Raw genomic sequence first — 16,536 nt, forward strand, 5'->3', positions numbered from 1 at the left:
GACCGCCATCCTACTCCAGTCCAGCTGGTGGCGCTGTGGCCATGCCAGTTACCCATGAGACAGAAAGAAGAGCCAACAACAGCACACACACAGCAAGCACGAGCGTCGTATTAATAAAAAAAGTAATGGAGGAGTCTGACTTTGGTGATATTTTAGACGACTGGTTTATAGAATCACTGAAAACGTAAGTAAACTTTCGTCTCAGGGTTGGATTTTCACGGCGGCGAAGGAGAATTACGAGTAACGCGTTTATGCTAACGTGTTAGCATTGTTGTGGATATTGGCATTGCTTTGAACTCCGCTCAGAAGCATCGTCGAAAAATAATGAACGCTTAAAAACTCCTTATTACCAATTTCGACTTGTATTATTATGTGCTTTGGAATTCGTTTGTCCAATCGCTGACTAATTTATTTTTGTTTGTGTTCAGTATCATTTGCTCCCGTGTTCCTTGTGGACAATGTTACACGAAATACAACTCATGAACTCACTGTGTGTGTGTGTTGTTCAGGTACAAAGACCTTCATGTGTATCAGCTGGAGTTTCCCACCAAAGTCATTGAGTGGACGTCAGGGAAAAGTGAGTAAATCCATTTAGCTTTGGGGTTCTTGTTAAAACAGACGTAAAATGGATTGGACATACGGAGCCGGTGATCCAGGGAAGCAGCAACTTTCCACCTTCAGAGGAGACAACTTCAACTCTTCATACACAGCCTGCAGAACGATGACAAGCGACTTTGCTCAGGACCCCACCCAGCATGGCTACGCATCTGGACAGTGGACACCATCACCAGGAGGAGATATGGCCTCTCCTGGATTTCCATACACTTTCCCGCCTCCTTTCCCCCTGCCACACGCAAGCCACACTGCTCATCAACCACATCCTCCTTTAGGCTACTTTCCTAACGCACCGCCACTTCCTCCAAACACGTACAACAGCCCGGGAGCGCCTGCATGTCAGCCATTTGTCCAAAATTTAAACTGGACTCAAAGAAGTCAACACATGGAACCAAGTGAGAACTTGGAAGTATGTGTTGTGGATGAAGCAGCCGTACAGAGGAAGCAGGATGAACAATGGCTCAGTCACTTCCTGCAGAGAAGAGTCAGTGGGCCCAAAGATGCACAGATGCTGAAGCCTGTCACTGGTCCTGACCTTAAAGATGTCTTACGTGAGGCAGCTGATCTCCTGTCCAGGCTGACTGACGCCTGTCAAACTCTCACAGACAATTTGGATAACAGCAGCGTGTGGGACGCTTCCTATAGAGACGCACTACATTTAAAAACGGGTTTGCAAAACAAACTCTCAAGCCTGGTGGATCTTTTTAAAGTCCACAAGGAAAAGATGACCCGCGCTGCAAAGACGAGAGCACGGCGTGTGAAAAGCAGGAACATGGCGGACAGGGACCAAGCGGCAAAAGAGATGCGCTTCGCGGAGAAAGAGAGCACCATCGACAAATGGCGGATGAGGCAGATCCACCAGGTGGAGGAGAAGAAGAAGGAGCGCGAGCTGAAGTTGGCGGCAGACTCTGTCCTCTCTGAGGTGCGCAAGAAGCAAAGTGACATCAAGCGCATGCAGGACATCCTGAGATCTCTGGAGAAGTTGCGCAAGCTGAGGAGAGACGCGGCTTCCAGAAAAGGCATCACCACCGAGCATGAATCTGAGGAGGTGTTCCAAAGCCAGTTGGACAAGCTCAGACGCGTGATGAAGACCAGGACGGTCATTTACACGGCGGAGGAGAAGGCGCTGATGGTGATGCTGGACAGCATGCAGGAGGAGCAGAGGAGGGAGCTGAAGAAGAAGGACCGGGAGAGACAGCTGCACAGACAGCAGCAAGTGGACGCCATGTTGTTTGGAGAGCAGACGCCATCCACCGACGCCGCCCTGCAGGCCTTCACTGACTACTACACTCAGTCTGAGTCCTCGCTGCACACCTTGCTGCAAGTCAGACGACAGTGGGACGTCTTCTTGGTGGCAGAACATGAAGGGACCGCCATTCCCCAGGAATGGGTCCTCCCAGACCCCCCATCACACCCTGCATGGGCCTCTGCTTTAGTTGGTTGAATACTTCTAAACAAGACGTCTTAATTGAGCCAAACGTTTCCTCACAGGACTGCAATTTAATTTTTTTTTTGAACAGGCATTGCTTCTACCTGATGGAGTTTTGTGTCTTAGTTTGAGAGGTAGCTAGCTAGGTAGGCAATTTGCGCTAAAGCTGCACAACTGGCTGCACATGATAATGAAAGCTCTTTTGAATGCTTTAGCCTCTTTTTTTAATAGTTTTTTTATGTCCACTGGAAAAATGATGGCATTGAGGAAAAGTGTGATGATAACCATAGAACGTACAATACGAGCAATACAAATAATACATAAATAAATGTGACATAATAGAGATGCTACTGTCTATAAAAGCTCCTTCCTGTGCCTTCGTCCATAATGTCATCTTCAGAGGGTGTTTTTGTTGTATTTACTTTTGCTATAGCGTTGCTTACGTCTTTTTTATGCTTGTATGGCCATCAAGAATGTTAAGATATGAATTAAAGCATTGCTTGTATGCTTAATAAAGTGTTTCTAATGGCCACAGTTTGACCCTGGAACAGATTATTTTGCTAAAGATTTGTTTGGAGTATTTGGGAAGTCGGCCATCATCACAGGGCAGATTATGTTTGACTTTAGAAGAAAAAAATGAACACAATTTGTAGAGAAAGCTATTTAGACACAAAAAACAATGATTTTTATTGGACAGGAACAAAATGGCCTTGTGTTGTAGTACTTACGCCGACCGCATGGGAGTGATGGACTCCTTTCCCATGAATGCTACTGTCATGCTAAATGCAATTTAACACCAACATGCCTTTTTTCCCCCTCAGCCATCTGTGTTGCAGGGGACTCCTTGACCAAAAATGACATTTTGGAACTTAGTTTGCCTCCTAAACTCTTTGCTGAAGTAAATAAGGTAAAAAAATAAATAAATATAAGAACACCCAAACTGTAATAGTCTAAGACCTTCAGACTTTGTGTTGATGCGTTCAGGGTCTCTGTGCTGAGCGGGATTTCAAGGTGGTCCATGGGGGTTTTACACAAGGTCCCGTCAGCGATCTCAAACACATCCCAGGAACTCGGTGAGCTTGTCATATCCTCCAGAAGTCCAAGAGTAATAACGTATTGCCTTTTTCACTGTCACAGTACAACTGGTAATTATTATCAAAAATGTAGAGATTGGATTTATTTTTTGTTATTTAAAATATTTTCCTGATTATCAAAATACTATAGAAGTTTATATAATTATATGATACATGGAGTGGGAATGAGGGTTGTCACTCCAACTCTGTACAGTAGTTTTCCAAATGTGGCTGATAACTGGCATGCTTTTGTTGTTGTTTTTTTTTACTTTATTTTGAAAGGTTGGCTGTCACCAGTGATGGGCTGACCTCAGACCTGCCGGTGTGGGACCTGGGAGGGGAAGACAGCGGTGAGTCTCATTGATTGTCAGCCGGTGTTGCGTAAGTGCTCAAACAAGCAGCCACGTGTCGGCACCGCCAGACGTCATCACGAGGACGGCGAGCATCAAAGGAACACAAAACGCCCAGGGAGGAGGGGTCAAGATGGCGGCACCACGCTCAACACAGCCGGCTATTCTTCACGGAACACGGAGTGGTGACATCCGGCTGACATGTCTGCCAACAGGACAATGTATCTACGACCGAGGTAACCATAGAGACCAGCTTGCTGTTTACTTTTAGAAAAGAGGATGTCATGTCATGGGACAACAGGAAGTGATACTTTATTTGCTTTTGAACATTTTCCACAGCGTCAGACTCTGCGGACCTTCTGAGTTCTTTACACTTTGTGAGCGAGGTGGTCTTCTTGGCCGCCTGCACGAACGGGAATGTTCACACCGTAGACACCCGCACGTCCTCATCCCCTCAGGTGGCCCCTCTCACCATACCCGCCATCGATTCGAGTTCTCTCTGGTGGACGGACGCCTTGCCAGGCGTGTCGGGCTACAGGTTGGTCCGTGTGTCCTCAACGGGGCGGGCGGTGGTTTCGGACCTGCGGAAACCGGCCGATGTGGTCTGTCAGGCTCAGCTAGAGGTCCAGACACAAGAGCGACGCCACCTCAGGCCGGGTGACGTCACTGTGAGGTGGGCGCCCTCACTGGAGGACACCGTCTCTGTGTCAGGTCAGATGGAGACACACCTTCAGTGGCGTCATTGCAATGTTTGTGTGCCAAACTAGGTGACACAAGACAGCACCCCCACTGGTCACAGCCTCAAATCTCTTTTTGCGTTCTTGCAGGTTTCGGCGGAGACGTCCAAATCTACAACTCTGCCAGCTGGGGGGCGGAGCCTACAGGAGTCAAGCCGCTCTTTGAACATCGAGGTCACACGGTGTCTGTGCAGCAATCGCATGGCGACGCTCCCGTGGTCGTCACCGCTCACGTTTGGCATCACGAACAGGCGAGGACACTCCTGTCGGCCGCCTCTGACGGCTCGCTGCATGTGTGGGACTGGATCGATCCATCAGCCGGGTGATGCCATCACACTGGAGTGATAAACGACTCAAAGCCTCTCTGGTGAACATGAGCAATTAAGCCCCACTTTCAGATCCTCTCATTTGGTAGAGAGCAATCATTGTCATTGTGTGAGTATTATTAGCCTCCACTGCCGCCTGAATAAGGCAACTTTTTGCACAATAGAGATGACTGCTGGGTCACGCAGAAAGAAAGCCTGAAGATGATTTCAAGTTACTGTCTGACTTTTTACCCTTTAAAAACTTTCTGCAACTATTAGAACTATAAAAGGCAGAAACATTGCGTGGTGTTGCATGTAAAATAATATCCCAAACAGAAGTTCCATTTCATGTTTTTATAGTTTTTCCCTCTGGGGGAAAGAATGAAGATCAGACAAGAGGTTGGCTTGAAGCAACACACTCGTACATGAATGCACGCAGAGGAATCTGTAGTGGTCGTTCATGAATTAAGCTGCATTTACGTTCTAATTTAAGCCCTTTTTAGATGCTTTTAAAAACAAAACACAACGGAAGAAACAAGACTAATAAAGAGGACATCATTCCATAAAGCCGCCCATGTTTTCAAAGCAGTTTTCGACCTTTTAGGCAGAGTGGATTTGATTGATGCTGCATTCAGGGTCCACACAAGCAGTTTGTTAGACGGCACACTAGAGACACTCTGTTATCATTGTGTGGACGGCCCTGATGACAAGATTAGACAAAATCAATGAATAGTCTGGATCATTGGTTTTTACCAACTTTTTAACACTGAAGACAAACAAAACAGAAAAAAATCCCTTTCTTCTCCTTTCATACACGACTTTAACCCTCGGCTGGGAAGAGAAACTACGCTGGACTTTTCACTTCCTGGTTGCGTGGTGGGTGACATGTCAGAGCGAGGAAGGGCAAGTGGGCATCTTTAAGTTGCACAAGCACTGGCAAGCAATATTCCCCAGGGTAGGACAACTCATTTCCTAACTGACAGAAGGGAATTATCCCGCAACAAAAATATATATTTGAAAAGTCAAAGAACTAAAAGAAACAACATGGACAAAAGTATTGGGACTCCTATTGAATGAATGGCAGGTCCTTAGTTGTCCCTTAATCTTTCTTGGGGAAGACCCTTTTCAGATCCTGTGCAAGTTCCATAAAGGCAGGAGGATATCACAACAGTACACAGTCTGAAACCTTTCAGTTTCAGAGGAATGGATGATGTTATACAGTCATTTCCTGCTATTCTTGGTCTTGGATCATAACCCCCATGAAAAACTCAATCCCTAACCCTAACACTGCCTATTTTGAATATAAAATGCCTCTCATGTTTTCATTTCAAATTAAGTTCTACACATTATGGCGCCGTTAATACAACATCACGTCTCGTCAAAGCATCTTCCTGCTGGAAAATGTTGCATGAATTGACTTGTAAGACTGGGCCCTCTGCTGGTTTCAGAACTGCAGAATCACCCCCCCCCAATCCCAATACTTCTGTCCATGTTTCCCAGTCCTACTACTGCTGCCTTACAGGAACATCATGATGGCTAACAAGCACCATCTGTTCTCAGCTAGCGCTGCATATAAAAAGTTGTTGTGCTTCAGCAGCCATGTCATTCATTAAACGGTAAATGACATGAATGACTTGCCATTGTGTTCCCTCAAATAGACAAAAAGCTTTTGCATTAGTGTCTCGACGGAAATAAAAATACAGTAAATGCCGTTGCCATGGTGTCTGCAGGACATGATGTGGGTACACAACTGCTGGTGAACTCCAAAGCACCAAGCTCTTGGTGGGGGCGGGGTCTGTCGAGGGGGGTGATTGTTCTAGAAGGCACTAAGGTGAGAGCGGAGGCACAGACTTGATTTGTTGTGAGCAGCTGGATTCAGACCTTGTGGTTCCTTGTAGTAAAATATATCATTGGTGATAGAAAATAAAGCCCTTAGAACTGAGATGCTTTTTCCCTGTAGAGATGATCAGCTAGTGTAGTTGGCTGGGGACAGAAGGGGGAGGAGTTAGGGGCCAAAGGGGCGTGTCTATCATCTGGATCACAGCGTAGTAGTGACAAGCCCATAGAAATGCCATCATTCAGTTCTGGGAAGTGTTTCATCCCTGCTGGAATTCCAAGAGAGGAGGCTTGGCCGTCCGCCTAACGCCCGTCCCGCCGTCTCAGTCACTGCTGTCGTCTTCGTCCTCGTCGTCAGACATGTTGCTGAAGTTGGAGTGCGGCCGGCCAAAGGAGTCGGAGCGGGCTCCTGACGTCAGCTGCCCGTAGCAGAACTCACAGACGCGGACGGGCTTGGATGACTGGCTGGGCAGGAGGTATTTCTTCTCTGAGCATGGCCCGCACACCACGAAGCCGCACTTCCTGCAGTGGTGGCGGCGGCTGACGGGCGTGAACTTGACCTTCTGGCAGCGCATGCACACGGTGGCCTCCGAGTCGGGCACCCAGACTGCAGCGTGCTCGCTGGTGGGCGCTTTGCCGCTCTTCTCCAGCAGCTCGCCCACACACTTGCTGATATGGTTCATCCACTCGGACTTCTCGGTGGCGGTAGCGGCGTAGACGGCAAAGGACTTTGTGGGCGTCTTGATGAGCCAGCCGTTGCGCAGCTCGCCCTCGTCGGGCACCGTGTCGATGGTGACGCTCTCCAGCGGGATGATGTGCTGCTTGTTGTACTTCTTCTTCTGGATGACGATGTTGCCGTACACGAGTATGTCGTTGAAGAGGAAGAATTGCCGTGCTTTGGGTTTCTTGCGGCACAGTTTGGTGAGCACACCCTCACCGATCAGCACGCGGCCCGGGATGGCCAGGGGCTGCCCCGCTGCCCCGAAGCAGCTCTCCACCAGTGCGATGCGCTTGGAGTTGGCCTCGCTGTTGGCAAGCCGGTCCACCATCTTCACCTCACCTGGAGAACGACATGTTGGACGGTTTTATTTTTGTATAATGTTTAACTCACACTATGAATGAATGAATGAATGAGATCACAGGCAAAGATATGAATGTAGGCCGACTTTGCTCTGTTCCCTAAGCAGACATCATGCTAATTAGCAGCACATGCCAGTGCAGCCGGGTCCAGAATCCCCAGTGACATGCGCATTAATAAACTGGAGCTGTCGCCTCAAGCGCCTCAGAGGACAGAGGGGCCCTTGGAGAGCATGAGCACGGGGATATGATGTGGGCTAATCATCAAACAATGACTAACTGGTCAGCTGACCACTGTGTTGACCCGCTGCTACACCTAGCGCGATAGTCAACATGGCTGGACTTTTGTGTCATGCAGATCCAGACCACCGTACAAAAACATTTCCATTAGACCCACTCACTGCAAGAACCTTCTACTCCACAAAATAAGACTCCAAGCAGGAAATATGAACAATTGGTTGAGAAGCGTCATCTGTGCTAACATCTGAGGCGTCAGTAGTGTGACAGACGGTCCATGTAGGCGGTCCTCTGTAGCATCCTAATGTAGGCGAAGGGGTGGTGCTACATGAAATAAGACTCTCACTTGATCTTGAAGGTACTTTACTGCTACAAAACGCAGGAATTGGTAATGGAATGAAACTATGTGAGCCATTAGTATCAGTTCACGGCCTCTGGGGAGGACCAGATGGCGAGCGGAGACCTTCAGTGGCACATTTTCACACACTCACTTCAATGACAAGTCAGCACACCCTAACCTTCACTGCAACGCTAACCCGTGTAACCGTAGCCTTAACCCCAACAGCCCTGACCCTACCTCAAATACAGCCTTTTGACTGACGGCTCACTCATCCACCTCCAAACCTTCCTGCTAGCTTGACGTTCTCTGATTTCTGACCAACATTTGTACCAGCCGTGACAGTTTGGATTATTAGATTAGATTCAGCTCCGGAAACCTGCCCTTCTCTCTTCAATAAGGCTCACACACCTCTTGGGTACTCACCACTCATGTATGATAATGCACCATGACTGATGAACAGATGGAATGGAGATGGAGTCACGGTGGAGAAGATATATATAGGCTTCATTTTAGTGTCTCACAGCAGCTATGGTGCGTTCAAGGACTCATTTTTTGGACTTTTGAACAAAGCGCAGAATCAATCTCAACAGAATATTTTTTATAGTAACATTATTAGAGCCCTCTAGACAGGAAATAACACCCCTATGGTCACCTTTATGCTCGTATTACTCAATATAGTAGATACTGTATGTTTGTGCTATGAATGTGTTCTGGTGGCTGAGTAGGAGGGGCAGGAAGTGATTGATGTCAGAGGTTCAGTGTTGACTTCAGCTGGGCATGGGTTACAGCCGCAAAAGCATGGTACGGATTATTGTGCCTGCTGTGAAATCATTCAAATCTGCAATCAAAGTCTGCGATCAAGTCTGGTGCGTGTGTGTCTCACTCAACATTACGGTAACATAATGACACCTAGTAACCAGAGTACAATATTACATATTATCACAACATCTTGGAATATGCCTTCTTAATGTCTGATATTTGTATTCATTAAGCCATTGTTATGCTTCAAAATGCTAAATTAGCTCATGTATGTATTTTGTTCTAATACTGCAATAGGCTGTCTTCAACAAAACAACAATATATTTTTGAAAAAATGCAAAATTGGAATGGCGGGATGACTGTAAATGTAACTGGTTACTTTCCGCCATACAAACAGTAAGGGTGTGTTTACACCACTTTATGGGTTATTCTAGTACTCCAAAGTTGATAGCCAGTTTTATCCATTTCTCCATTATATCGTATGGGGAAATGTTTCTAGATGCATGTTCTAGCATGTTTTTGGAATGTGGGAAGAAACCGGAGTACCCGGAGAAAACCCACGCATGCACGGGGAGAACATGCAAACTCCATACAGAGATGGCCGAGGGTGGAATTGAACTCTGGTCTCCTTGCTGTGAGACCTGCGCGTTAACCACTCGACCGCAACATAATATCTTGAATATTTCGACAGACATGACTCGCCCCACATAACAATCTCCTGGTAATTTGTTGCCTTTTCCGCCGAAATGCCTCGTATTAGTAATTCCACTTCGTCCTAAGTCTAAACGAGCCTTGGAAACCAAATGATGGACTCTCTCATTCTTCTATAGTTTGGTGTCTCACATGGATTACAGCGCCACACATAGGTGTGCCTTGGAAATTGTGATCTGTTCCCGTCTGGATGTAACTATTTCCTAACCTGGCACAGTGTGGACGTTCCCGTGTGGACACAGCCTTAGAGGCTCCACTGTAGTAATTAATGTTTAGAGTGCATCTGTCCAGGATAGGATCTTTTCAGCTATACAAACTGAAACCACATTAGTGTGTGTGTGTGCGTATAATTAACTTCACTTCAGCTTCTCCTTCACATCGAGAGGAGTCAGTTGAGGTGGTTCGGGCATCTAGACCGGATGCCTCCCGGACGCCTCCCTGGTGAGGTGTTCCGGACATGCCCATCTGGGAAAAGGCCCCGGGGCAGACCTAGGACACGCTGGAGGGATTATGTCTCACAGCTGGCCTGGGAACATCTTGGTGTCCTCCCGGTGGAGCTGGAGGAGGTGGCCGTGGACCGAGAAGTCTGGGCTTCCCTACTGAGACTGGATGGAAGGATGGATGGATGGATGGATGGATGGATGGCACTTTCAGCCTTAAAGAAGTCTGCTGTCTTGTTGTGACGGATGCTCAGCAGGTTACTGGTTTGTTACTACGGCCTCAACTCCAACAGACCCTTGCTTTGACGGGGCAAAACATCGCACAGTCGCATCTGGGAGACCACAACGTTGTCTAGCAGAATAATCAGCACGATTGAGGGTGATGAGCCACACAACACGAACATGCTCCAGAAATGGGATTGTGAGCAGGATGTCAAAAACATGACCTCCATTTCTACTTTGCATGCCTTTTGCATGAAATGTGCTAAAACTGATTTATGGAATAGTTAATATGACTCCATCGTTCACACTGAAGGTGTGTCTCCCCAAATATTTGTTCATTTGTTTCAATCGCCGACAGCGTTTTTTTTATTCAAACAAGTTCTGACACAGGTCAACAACCAAGGCTTCCAATTGGTCAACACACGTTCAAACATGTAAGCCCAAACAGCCTCAAATCATTACTGCAACTCGGTAAACTGTAGATATACCTGATTCAACATGTGAGGGAAATTAGCATGTCACAGCACAAATTATGTATCCATTTCCATACAATCTGTATAGAGCATAATGACAGTCTTTTGTATTAGAATTATCCATCCATCCATTTTCTATACCACTTATACTCACTAGGCGAGAGGCGGGGTACACCCTGGACTGGTCGCCAGCCAATCACAGGGCACATATAGACACACAACCATTCACACTCACATTCATACCTATGGACAATTTGGAGTCGCCAATTAACCTAGCATGTTTTTGGAATGTGGGAGGAAACCGGAGTACCCGGAGAAAACCCACGCATGCACGGGGAGAACATGCAAACGCCACACAGAGATGTCCAAGGATTCCCTAATTAAATTCGAACGCATTCTCAAAATCGGGCAGAAAATTGTATATTTTGACAGTTTGAGTCACTGAAATTGAGGGTACGGATTGCCAATCAATCCTGTTCCACATATATTTGGAAAGCTACAAGTGGCAGCCGATAATCTTAAAATGTAACTTAAAATACTGTGTAGGTTGCATGTTATTTCCGATATTTCACTGTTATTTCTGTTCATGATTTCCAATGGGAAAACATATCCACTCTCCTACTTGATGGAGTCAAACTAAGTGTTCATTCACCGTTTTCACAGTGGAGGTGACCGTGTTGTAATCTGCAGCCATTTATAAGGCCAGACAGATTGGATTATGAGCCAGCAGGTGGATTACACAAGAAGCCTGACCAGACATCCTGTTCTGAGCGGGAAAGGGCGTGGAGGGAAAGAGGGTCGGGTTGATCATTCACTAACCTCACCAGAAACAAAGAAATAATCAGTCATATAAGCATAAAAAAGTCAATCACTGCATATTAAAAAAAGACACGCAATGAAGATGTAGTATATTATCTCTTATTGCTTCATATTGCCATAATGTACTGAGCAGCCATGGCTATTGCTTTCCTACGTTGCAATATCTTTCACTTCCTGGTCTACGGCGGTCATCGTATTCCTCCACCTCCTGCGGTGACGTCACACACAAAAAAAGCCCCAATTATAAATTAAAAAATATTCCAAATAAATCCCCAAAGTGTTATATAACTCTGTGGTGGTGTGTTCAGGTTCACAGTTTTCTTGCTTAGAATTGAGATACGAATTTTGTGGGATTTTTTTTTTCCAGACTTGGACACACACATATCATTATTAATCGCAGAAAAGTCAATTAATCAATGTGAGCACTTCTCCTGTGAGCTGATGAATGATGGCCAGCGTGTCTCACAGGCCAGTGCAGTGGAACCGGCTCGCCCTGGCTCACTGGTGGACAGTAAGGATGAGGAGGAAGTGTCTGCTGTCATGCAAACGAATGGCTCTAAGCAAAATGGCAGCGTTTGTTTGGGATGCAGCTCCTTTAGTAAAAAAAAAAAAGCATCTTTATAAATCAGATCCATGTTAGTGTGAATCACAATTTGTTCATGTGCAGAGCCAATTCAGAGGCAAGTCATGTGTACATGAGAACATACACAAGTGGCAAGTCCTTTCTCACACTAAGACGCATATTTGTGGACGCTAAGGACTAAAGAGGCTTATGAGCTACAGCACAACTTTCTATTATTCTTGTGCGAGTGAGCGAGCAGCTACTTCCTGTTTTAAAACAGGAAGACGGCTCAGCAGGAGTATGGATCACACTTTCACTACACTGCAAATATTTTAGGAGGAAAATGTTAGCCACATTTATGGTCGAAAGAATGAATCACAAGGGAGTGCTTCAACCAACATTGGTGATATATGACTGAACTATTTTCCATGGGCGACAGTAACTTTGACATACATACATACATACTTACATACAAACATAACTGACAGTTTAAAAGTGTGTTCAATATTTTGTCGACGACCCCAGTAAACAACACACAAACTCTTTCACGCTTTAAACAGACTTTACAAACTGTTGCCAATCTTGCTAGCCATCGTAGAAGTTAGCGTTCGCGGTAATCGAGGTCTTGTAGCAACTTGTGGACAAATACAAGCCTAAACTAGAAGTACCGATCACTTTGTGACTACGACAAAGGTCAAAGTAGAGTAATTGACCGTACAACGGTCAGCAGGGTGTAAACTCATTAGTGAGAAAAGTAAGACTAAGTTAGCTTCGGCTAAGCTAGTAAAGTATGACACAACACGGCGGGCAACTTTGAAAAGAGTCAAACTTTACATACCAGGCGGCACGTCGCGAGGCTGCTGTGTGTGGCCGAAAGAGTGAGTCGAGCAGAGAGAAGATCACCGAGCAGAGCAGAGCATGTCATCAGAAAGAGTCCGCTGAAGACCAGCAGCAGGCAGCCACAAAGTCAGCCACTGCCTCGGAGAGAAAAAACAACAACATGGCAGCTGAGCAACGCGTTGCCTTCATGTGACGAAGGAACGTCGGACATCACAGTACTAATCAGGTCGACGACCTCAGAACGAAATAAGTCAGACAAAATTTGAGGTACACTGTGTAAAGTATTTAGGCTAAGATTACTGTGGTGATGGGATTGTAAGTGTTAATTAGCTATACTACTGCATAGTATTTATGTATATACAGCAATGTGCTGTATTTATGAGTTGAAGTCCAACATCAGTTCCCAGTTGTCCAGAACGCAGCACAGGCTCACCAGGTTGCCATGAGGTCATCCCTGCACTAGGGGGCGCATTTGTATGGTGTCCAAGGATTGCTGACTAATGACGTATTAGTTTATGCCTGACTCTGTATCAGTGACTCCAAACACAAATACACTGTTTTTATCATTTATTTTGAAATCAAATAGCATAGTACAGGGGTGTCCAAAGTGGCCAAATTGTAAATATACTTATTTTTTTTTTAGTAAAGAAACCATTTTTTAAATTCCCCCTCATCCTTGCACTAGTCCCGCCACTGAAGTTCCCTCGGGACACTCCTGGTAGCCTGGCTAACTTCCGTTTTGTTCCACATTATTATTATTATTATTATTATCATCATCATCATCATCATCATCATCATCATCATCATCATCATCATCATCATCATCATCATCATCATCATCATCATCATCATCATCATCATCATCATTATTATTATTATTATTATTATTATTATTATTATTAATTATACGGGAGCCAGGCAACAACATTATGTTGGCAATTTCACTACTATGTTTTTGTGCAATGACAATAAAGGAAGTCTATGTCTATGATGTTGCAGCATTCCTCTCATGCTGTTATGTTGGGGGTTTGCAGCACTGTGATTATAGCATATTTAATGTGTGTATTCCGGTGTTTGTGTAGTTTTGTAGTGTTTCCCCTGTCAGCCACTGTAATAATGTACATTTGAAAGAAAACGCAAAGTATTAAGTGTAAGGAAGAACAGTACCGTCACCCTACAATGGTGAGTATTTTTCTGGTGAGGGTGGCATCATTAGAACCAATGTTTTCATTTGTTTTTTGTGCATGTTTTTTGTTTTTACTCTGGGAAGAAGAAGCACAAGAAGATGCAAACTCCACCCAGCAAGGCTCAAGCTGGAGATCCCAGCCTGAACCTTCTTGCTAGTGGCACCACTGCGCTGCCCAAAGACATGATCATAAAACCAACACAGATGGCGAGCCTTCTAATGGTTTTATAGCTGCAGCTGATGCAGCATCTCCCACATACCGCCACCCCTTCCTCCGCCCTCCGCTTGCTTCGACACGCGAGTCCAAACAAAGATGACATCACTGCACACTCAAACGTGACTCAGAGGCGAGCCAGCGTAGCGTGAAGCTCAGCTGCCTGCACACACCCATCTGTCGAGTCCACAGCATTAGCCCCCAGCCCATCCTCCTCTGAGGCCCACCCCCCAGAGTCTGACCCAGTTGGGGCAAGGAGTCACGGGCGGGCGGGGCAGGGCAGGGGTGAACCGGGCTTGTGAGTGAGGAGGAAGAGGAGGATGTTTGTTTCCCCTGCAGACAAGCAAGCATGTCACAGTCAGAGCGAATTAATGCCACACTCAGCGGTGGCGTGCGGGGAATCGAACGCCCGTGCCACACTGGCTGCTGTGTCATCACGGCCCCTTCTCCTCTTGGCAGTCATGATCTTCATGGCTCTGTGGAGTGCATCACCGCTGTGCTGCAATGTACACCATCAGCACTGCTGGCCTGACAATGTCAGCGTGGCAACGTCACGCTCGACTGACGGCGGAAAAGTCAGAGGTGAAGGTGATTCTCGACCACCGTGGCACTCAACACACTTGCACTCGCTGTACTGTATCAGATGTGATGATGACAAAGGAAGTGGACTTCATTGCACTTCCTGTTGGGAAAGTCTGACTCCACGTATTCAAATGTTACATTTGTGAAATGTAAATTGTGCAAGGAGCTGCGTGGGCTGTGCAGAATTTATCAGACAATCAGTAAATTCTGACAAATTATGATTGGATCATTATACAGTCAAACCTCAATTTTCAAATGCCCGTTTTCATATGATTTCATATGACAAGACGTCATCAGCAGTTGACTCTGTAGTTCTTTGCTAACTAACACAACTACACAAAAAACACTACAAAAACAAAACACTACAAAATAACCAAACATGGGGCCAAAGAAAGTTTGTAGTGCACTTTGAGAATAAAGGTGAGAAACACGATCAAATTCAAGAAAGAACATGTAGCAAAACACAAAGATGGTGTCCGTGCTGCTCTCCCTTCCACTCCTCTCTCTCTGCTCATCGCCATATGTATTTCCCGACATGAAATTAAAAAAATGTGAGTCGTGTTAAATGTTCGTTTGTTCACTTCATTCATTATTAATAATTATTCTGCATGCAAAATAATAATACATTAATGCCGCTTATCCTCACTAGGGTGGCAGGATTTTGCTGGATCCTATCCCAGCTGCCAATTCGCACCTATGGCCTCTCTGACCACCACAGCGGAGTGAGCGTGCCTGGAAGCGGGCTGTGGGTGGAACACATTAAAACAGACTGTTTTTGCGGGAACCACGAAATCCAAAGAAATACAGCTGAATAGGTGCTGATTCTGGAAGAACTAGAACGCTATCTTTGCTGGTTATTATGTGTAGCTGCTCTATAGAACTCAATACAAAGGGCTGAAGAATGAACCCTTTAAGGTAGAGCGATAAGCGGCAAGTGACTTCCTTAAGTCGTGGCGAGAAAAATTCAAATTCAAATTGCCAATGGAGGATAGGGCCCCTTTAAATTAAAAATAAGTCTATAAACCCCTCCCGCCACATGTTGATTGGAGTTCAAATCCATGGTGGAGATGTATAGAGGCAACATTATCTGTCACTGTCACTATACAGCTGCACCTGACTATGTGAGGATCTCGGAGGAAAAGTAAATCTTTAATGCACCAGCTGACAGAAGGCAACTGCAGCTCACTCGCCAGACTGTTGTGAAGTATGGCTTTGGTGCCGCCCACCGTGACTCCAGGATTAGGGATTACCCAGCCGCCACACACAGGGAAACACGGGATTATATTATGGTGTTGTCCACTGTAGCTAGTTGGAGGACTGGAGCCAAAACAGAAGATAAACTATGCTGCAACGCCACGCAGACGTGGGCTGTTAAAGACTTTGTACTGACTGGCTTGGACACGGCATCACTACGCAACAGGCTTGACTCATTATGAAACACTTTGTCCAAAGTGGGGGAGGACAAACTCTCCAAGGAAGACACCTGGAACACAACCAAGACAACAGAGACAGTCGTCCCGGAACTAATTGCAGCCCACAGCTTCTTTTTTTTTTTTTTTACCTGTAACTTATACCAAAAATAAAATAAATGTTTAACATGTATTGAACTGGGCGGCACGGCGGTCTAGTGGTTAGCGCGCAGACCTCACACCTAGGAGACCAGGGTTCAATTCCACCCTCGGCAAACTCCAAACTCCACACAGAGATGGAGTTTGCATGTTCGCCCGTG

At 45.9% G+C, this 16,536-nt stretch overlaps 2 protein-coding genes across 4 annotated transcripts in view; one reads left to right on the forward strand and one right to left on the reverse strand.

Moving 5' to 3' along the window:
- On the forward strand, positions 1-6,210 carry LOC131105376 (WD repeat-containing protein 73-like). 2 transcript variants are annotated; one of them, XM_058053421.1, is made up of 8 exons: positions 1-184; positions 510-577; positions 2,866-2,951; positions 3,029-3,117; positions 3,400-3,467; positions 3,539-3,703; positions 3,807-4,178; positions 4,295-6,210. In XM_058053421.1, exons 1-8 carry the CDS (start codon positions 42-44, stop codon positions 4,528-4,530), a joined length of 1,227 nt encoding a protein of 408 aa, XP_057909404.1. In that variant the 5' UTR covers positions 1-41; the 3' UTR covers positions 4,531-6,210. The 2 variants fall into 2 exon arrangements, with proteins under 2 accessions (XP_057909404.1, XP_057909402.1); XM_058053419.1 differs by lacking the exons at positions 2,866-2,951; positions 3,029-3,117; positions 3,400-3,467; ... (1 more) ...; positions 3,807-4,178; positions 4,295-6,210 and having other exon boundaries at positions 510-2,850.
- plekhf2 (pleckstrin homology domain containing, family F (with FYVE domain) member 2) overlaps positions 4,849-16,536 on the reverse strand; it is a 12,774-nt gene continuing 1,086 nt past the window's right edge. The window contains exons 2-3 of one of the 2 annotated variants that reach the window (XM_058053424.1): positions 12,824-12,959; positions 4,849-7,405 (exon numbers count right to left, since the gene is read on the reverse strand). In XM_058053424.1, coding sequence (XP_057909407.1) covers positions 6,669-7,394 — 726 coding nt within the window. In that variant the 5' untranslated portion in view covers positions 7,395-7,405; positions 12,824-12,959 and the 3' untranslated portion in view covers positions 4,849-6,668. Of the gene's footprint in view, positions 7,406-12,823; positions 13,345-16,536 lie in introns of those variants that run through there. The other variant, XM_058053423.1, reaches the window with a different exon arrangement.

Source organism: Doryrhamphus excisus, chromosome 17, assembly GCF_030265055.1.
Source record: "Doryrhamphus excisus isolate RoL2022-K1 chromosome 17, RoL_Dexc_1.0, whole genome shotgun sequence".
NCBI classification, from domain to species: domain Eukaryota; kingdom Metazoa; phylum Chordata; class Actinopteri; order Syngnathiformes; family Syngnathidae; genus Doryrhamphus; species Doryrhamphus excisus.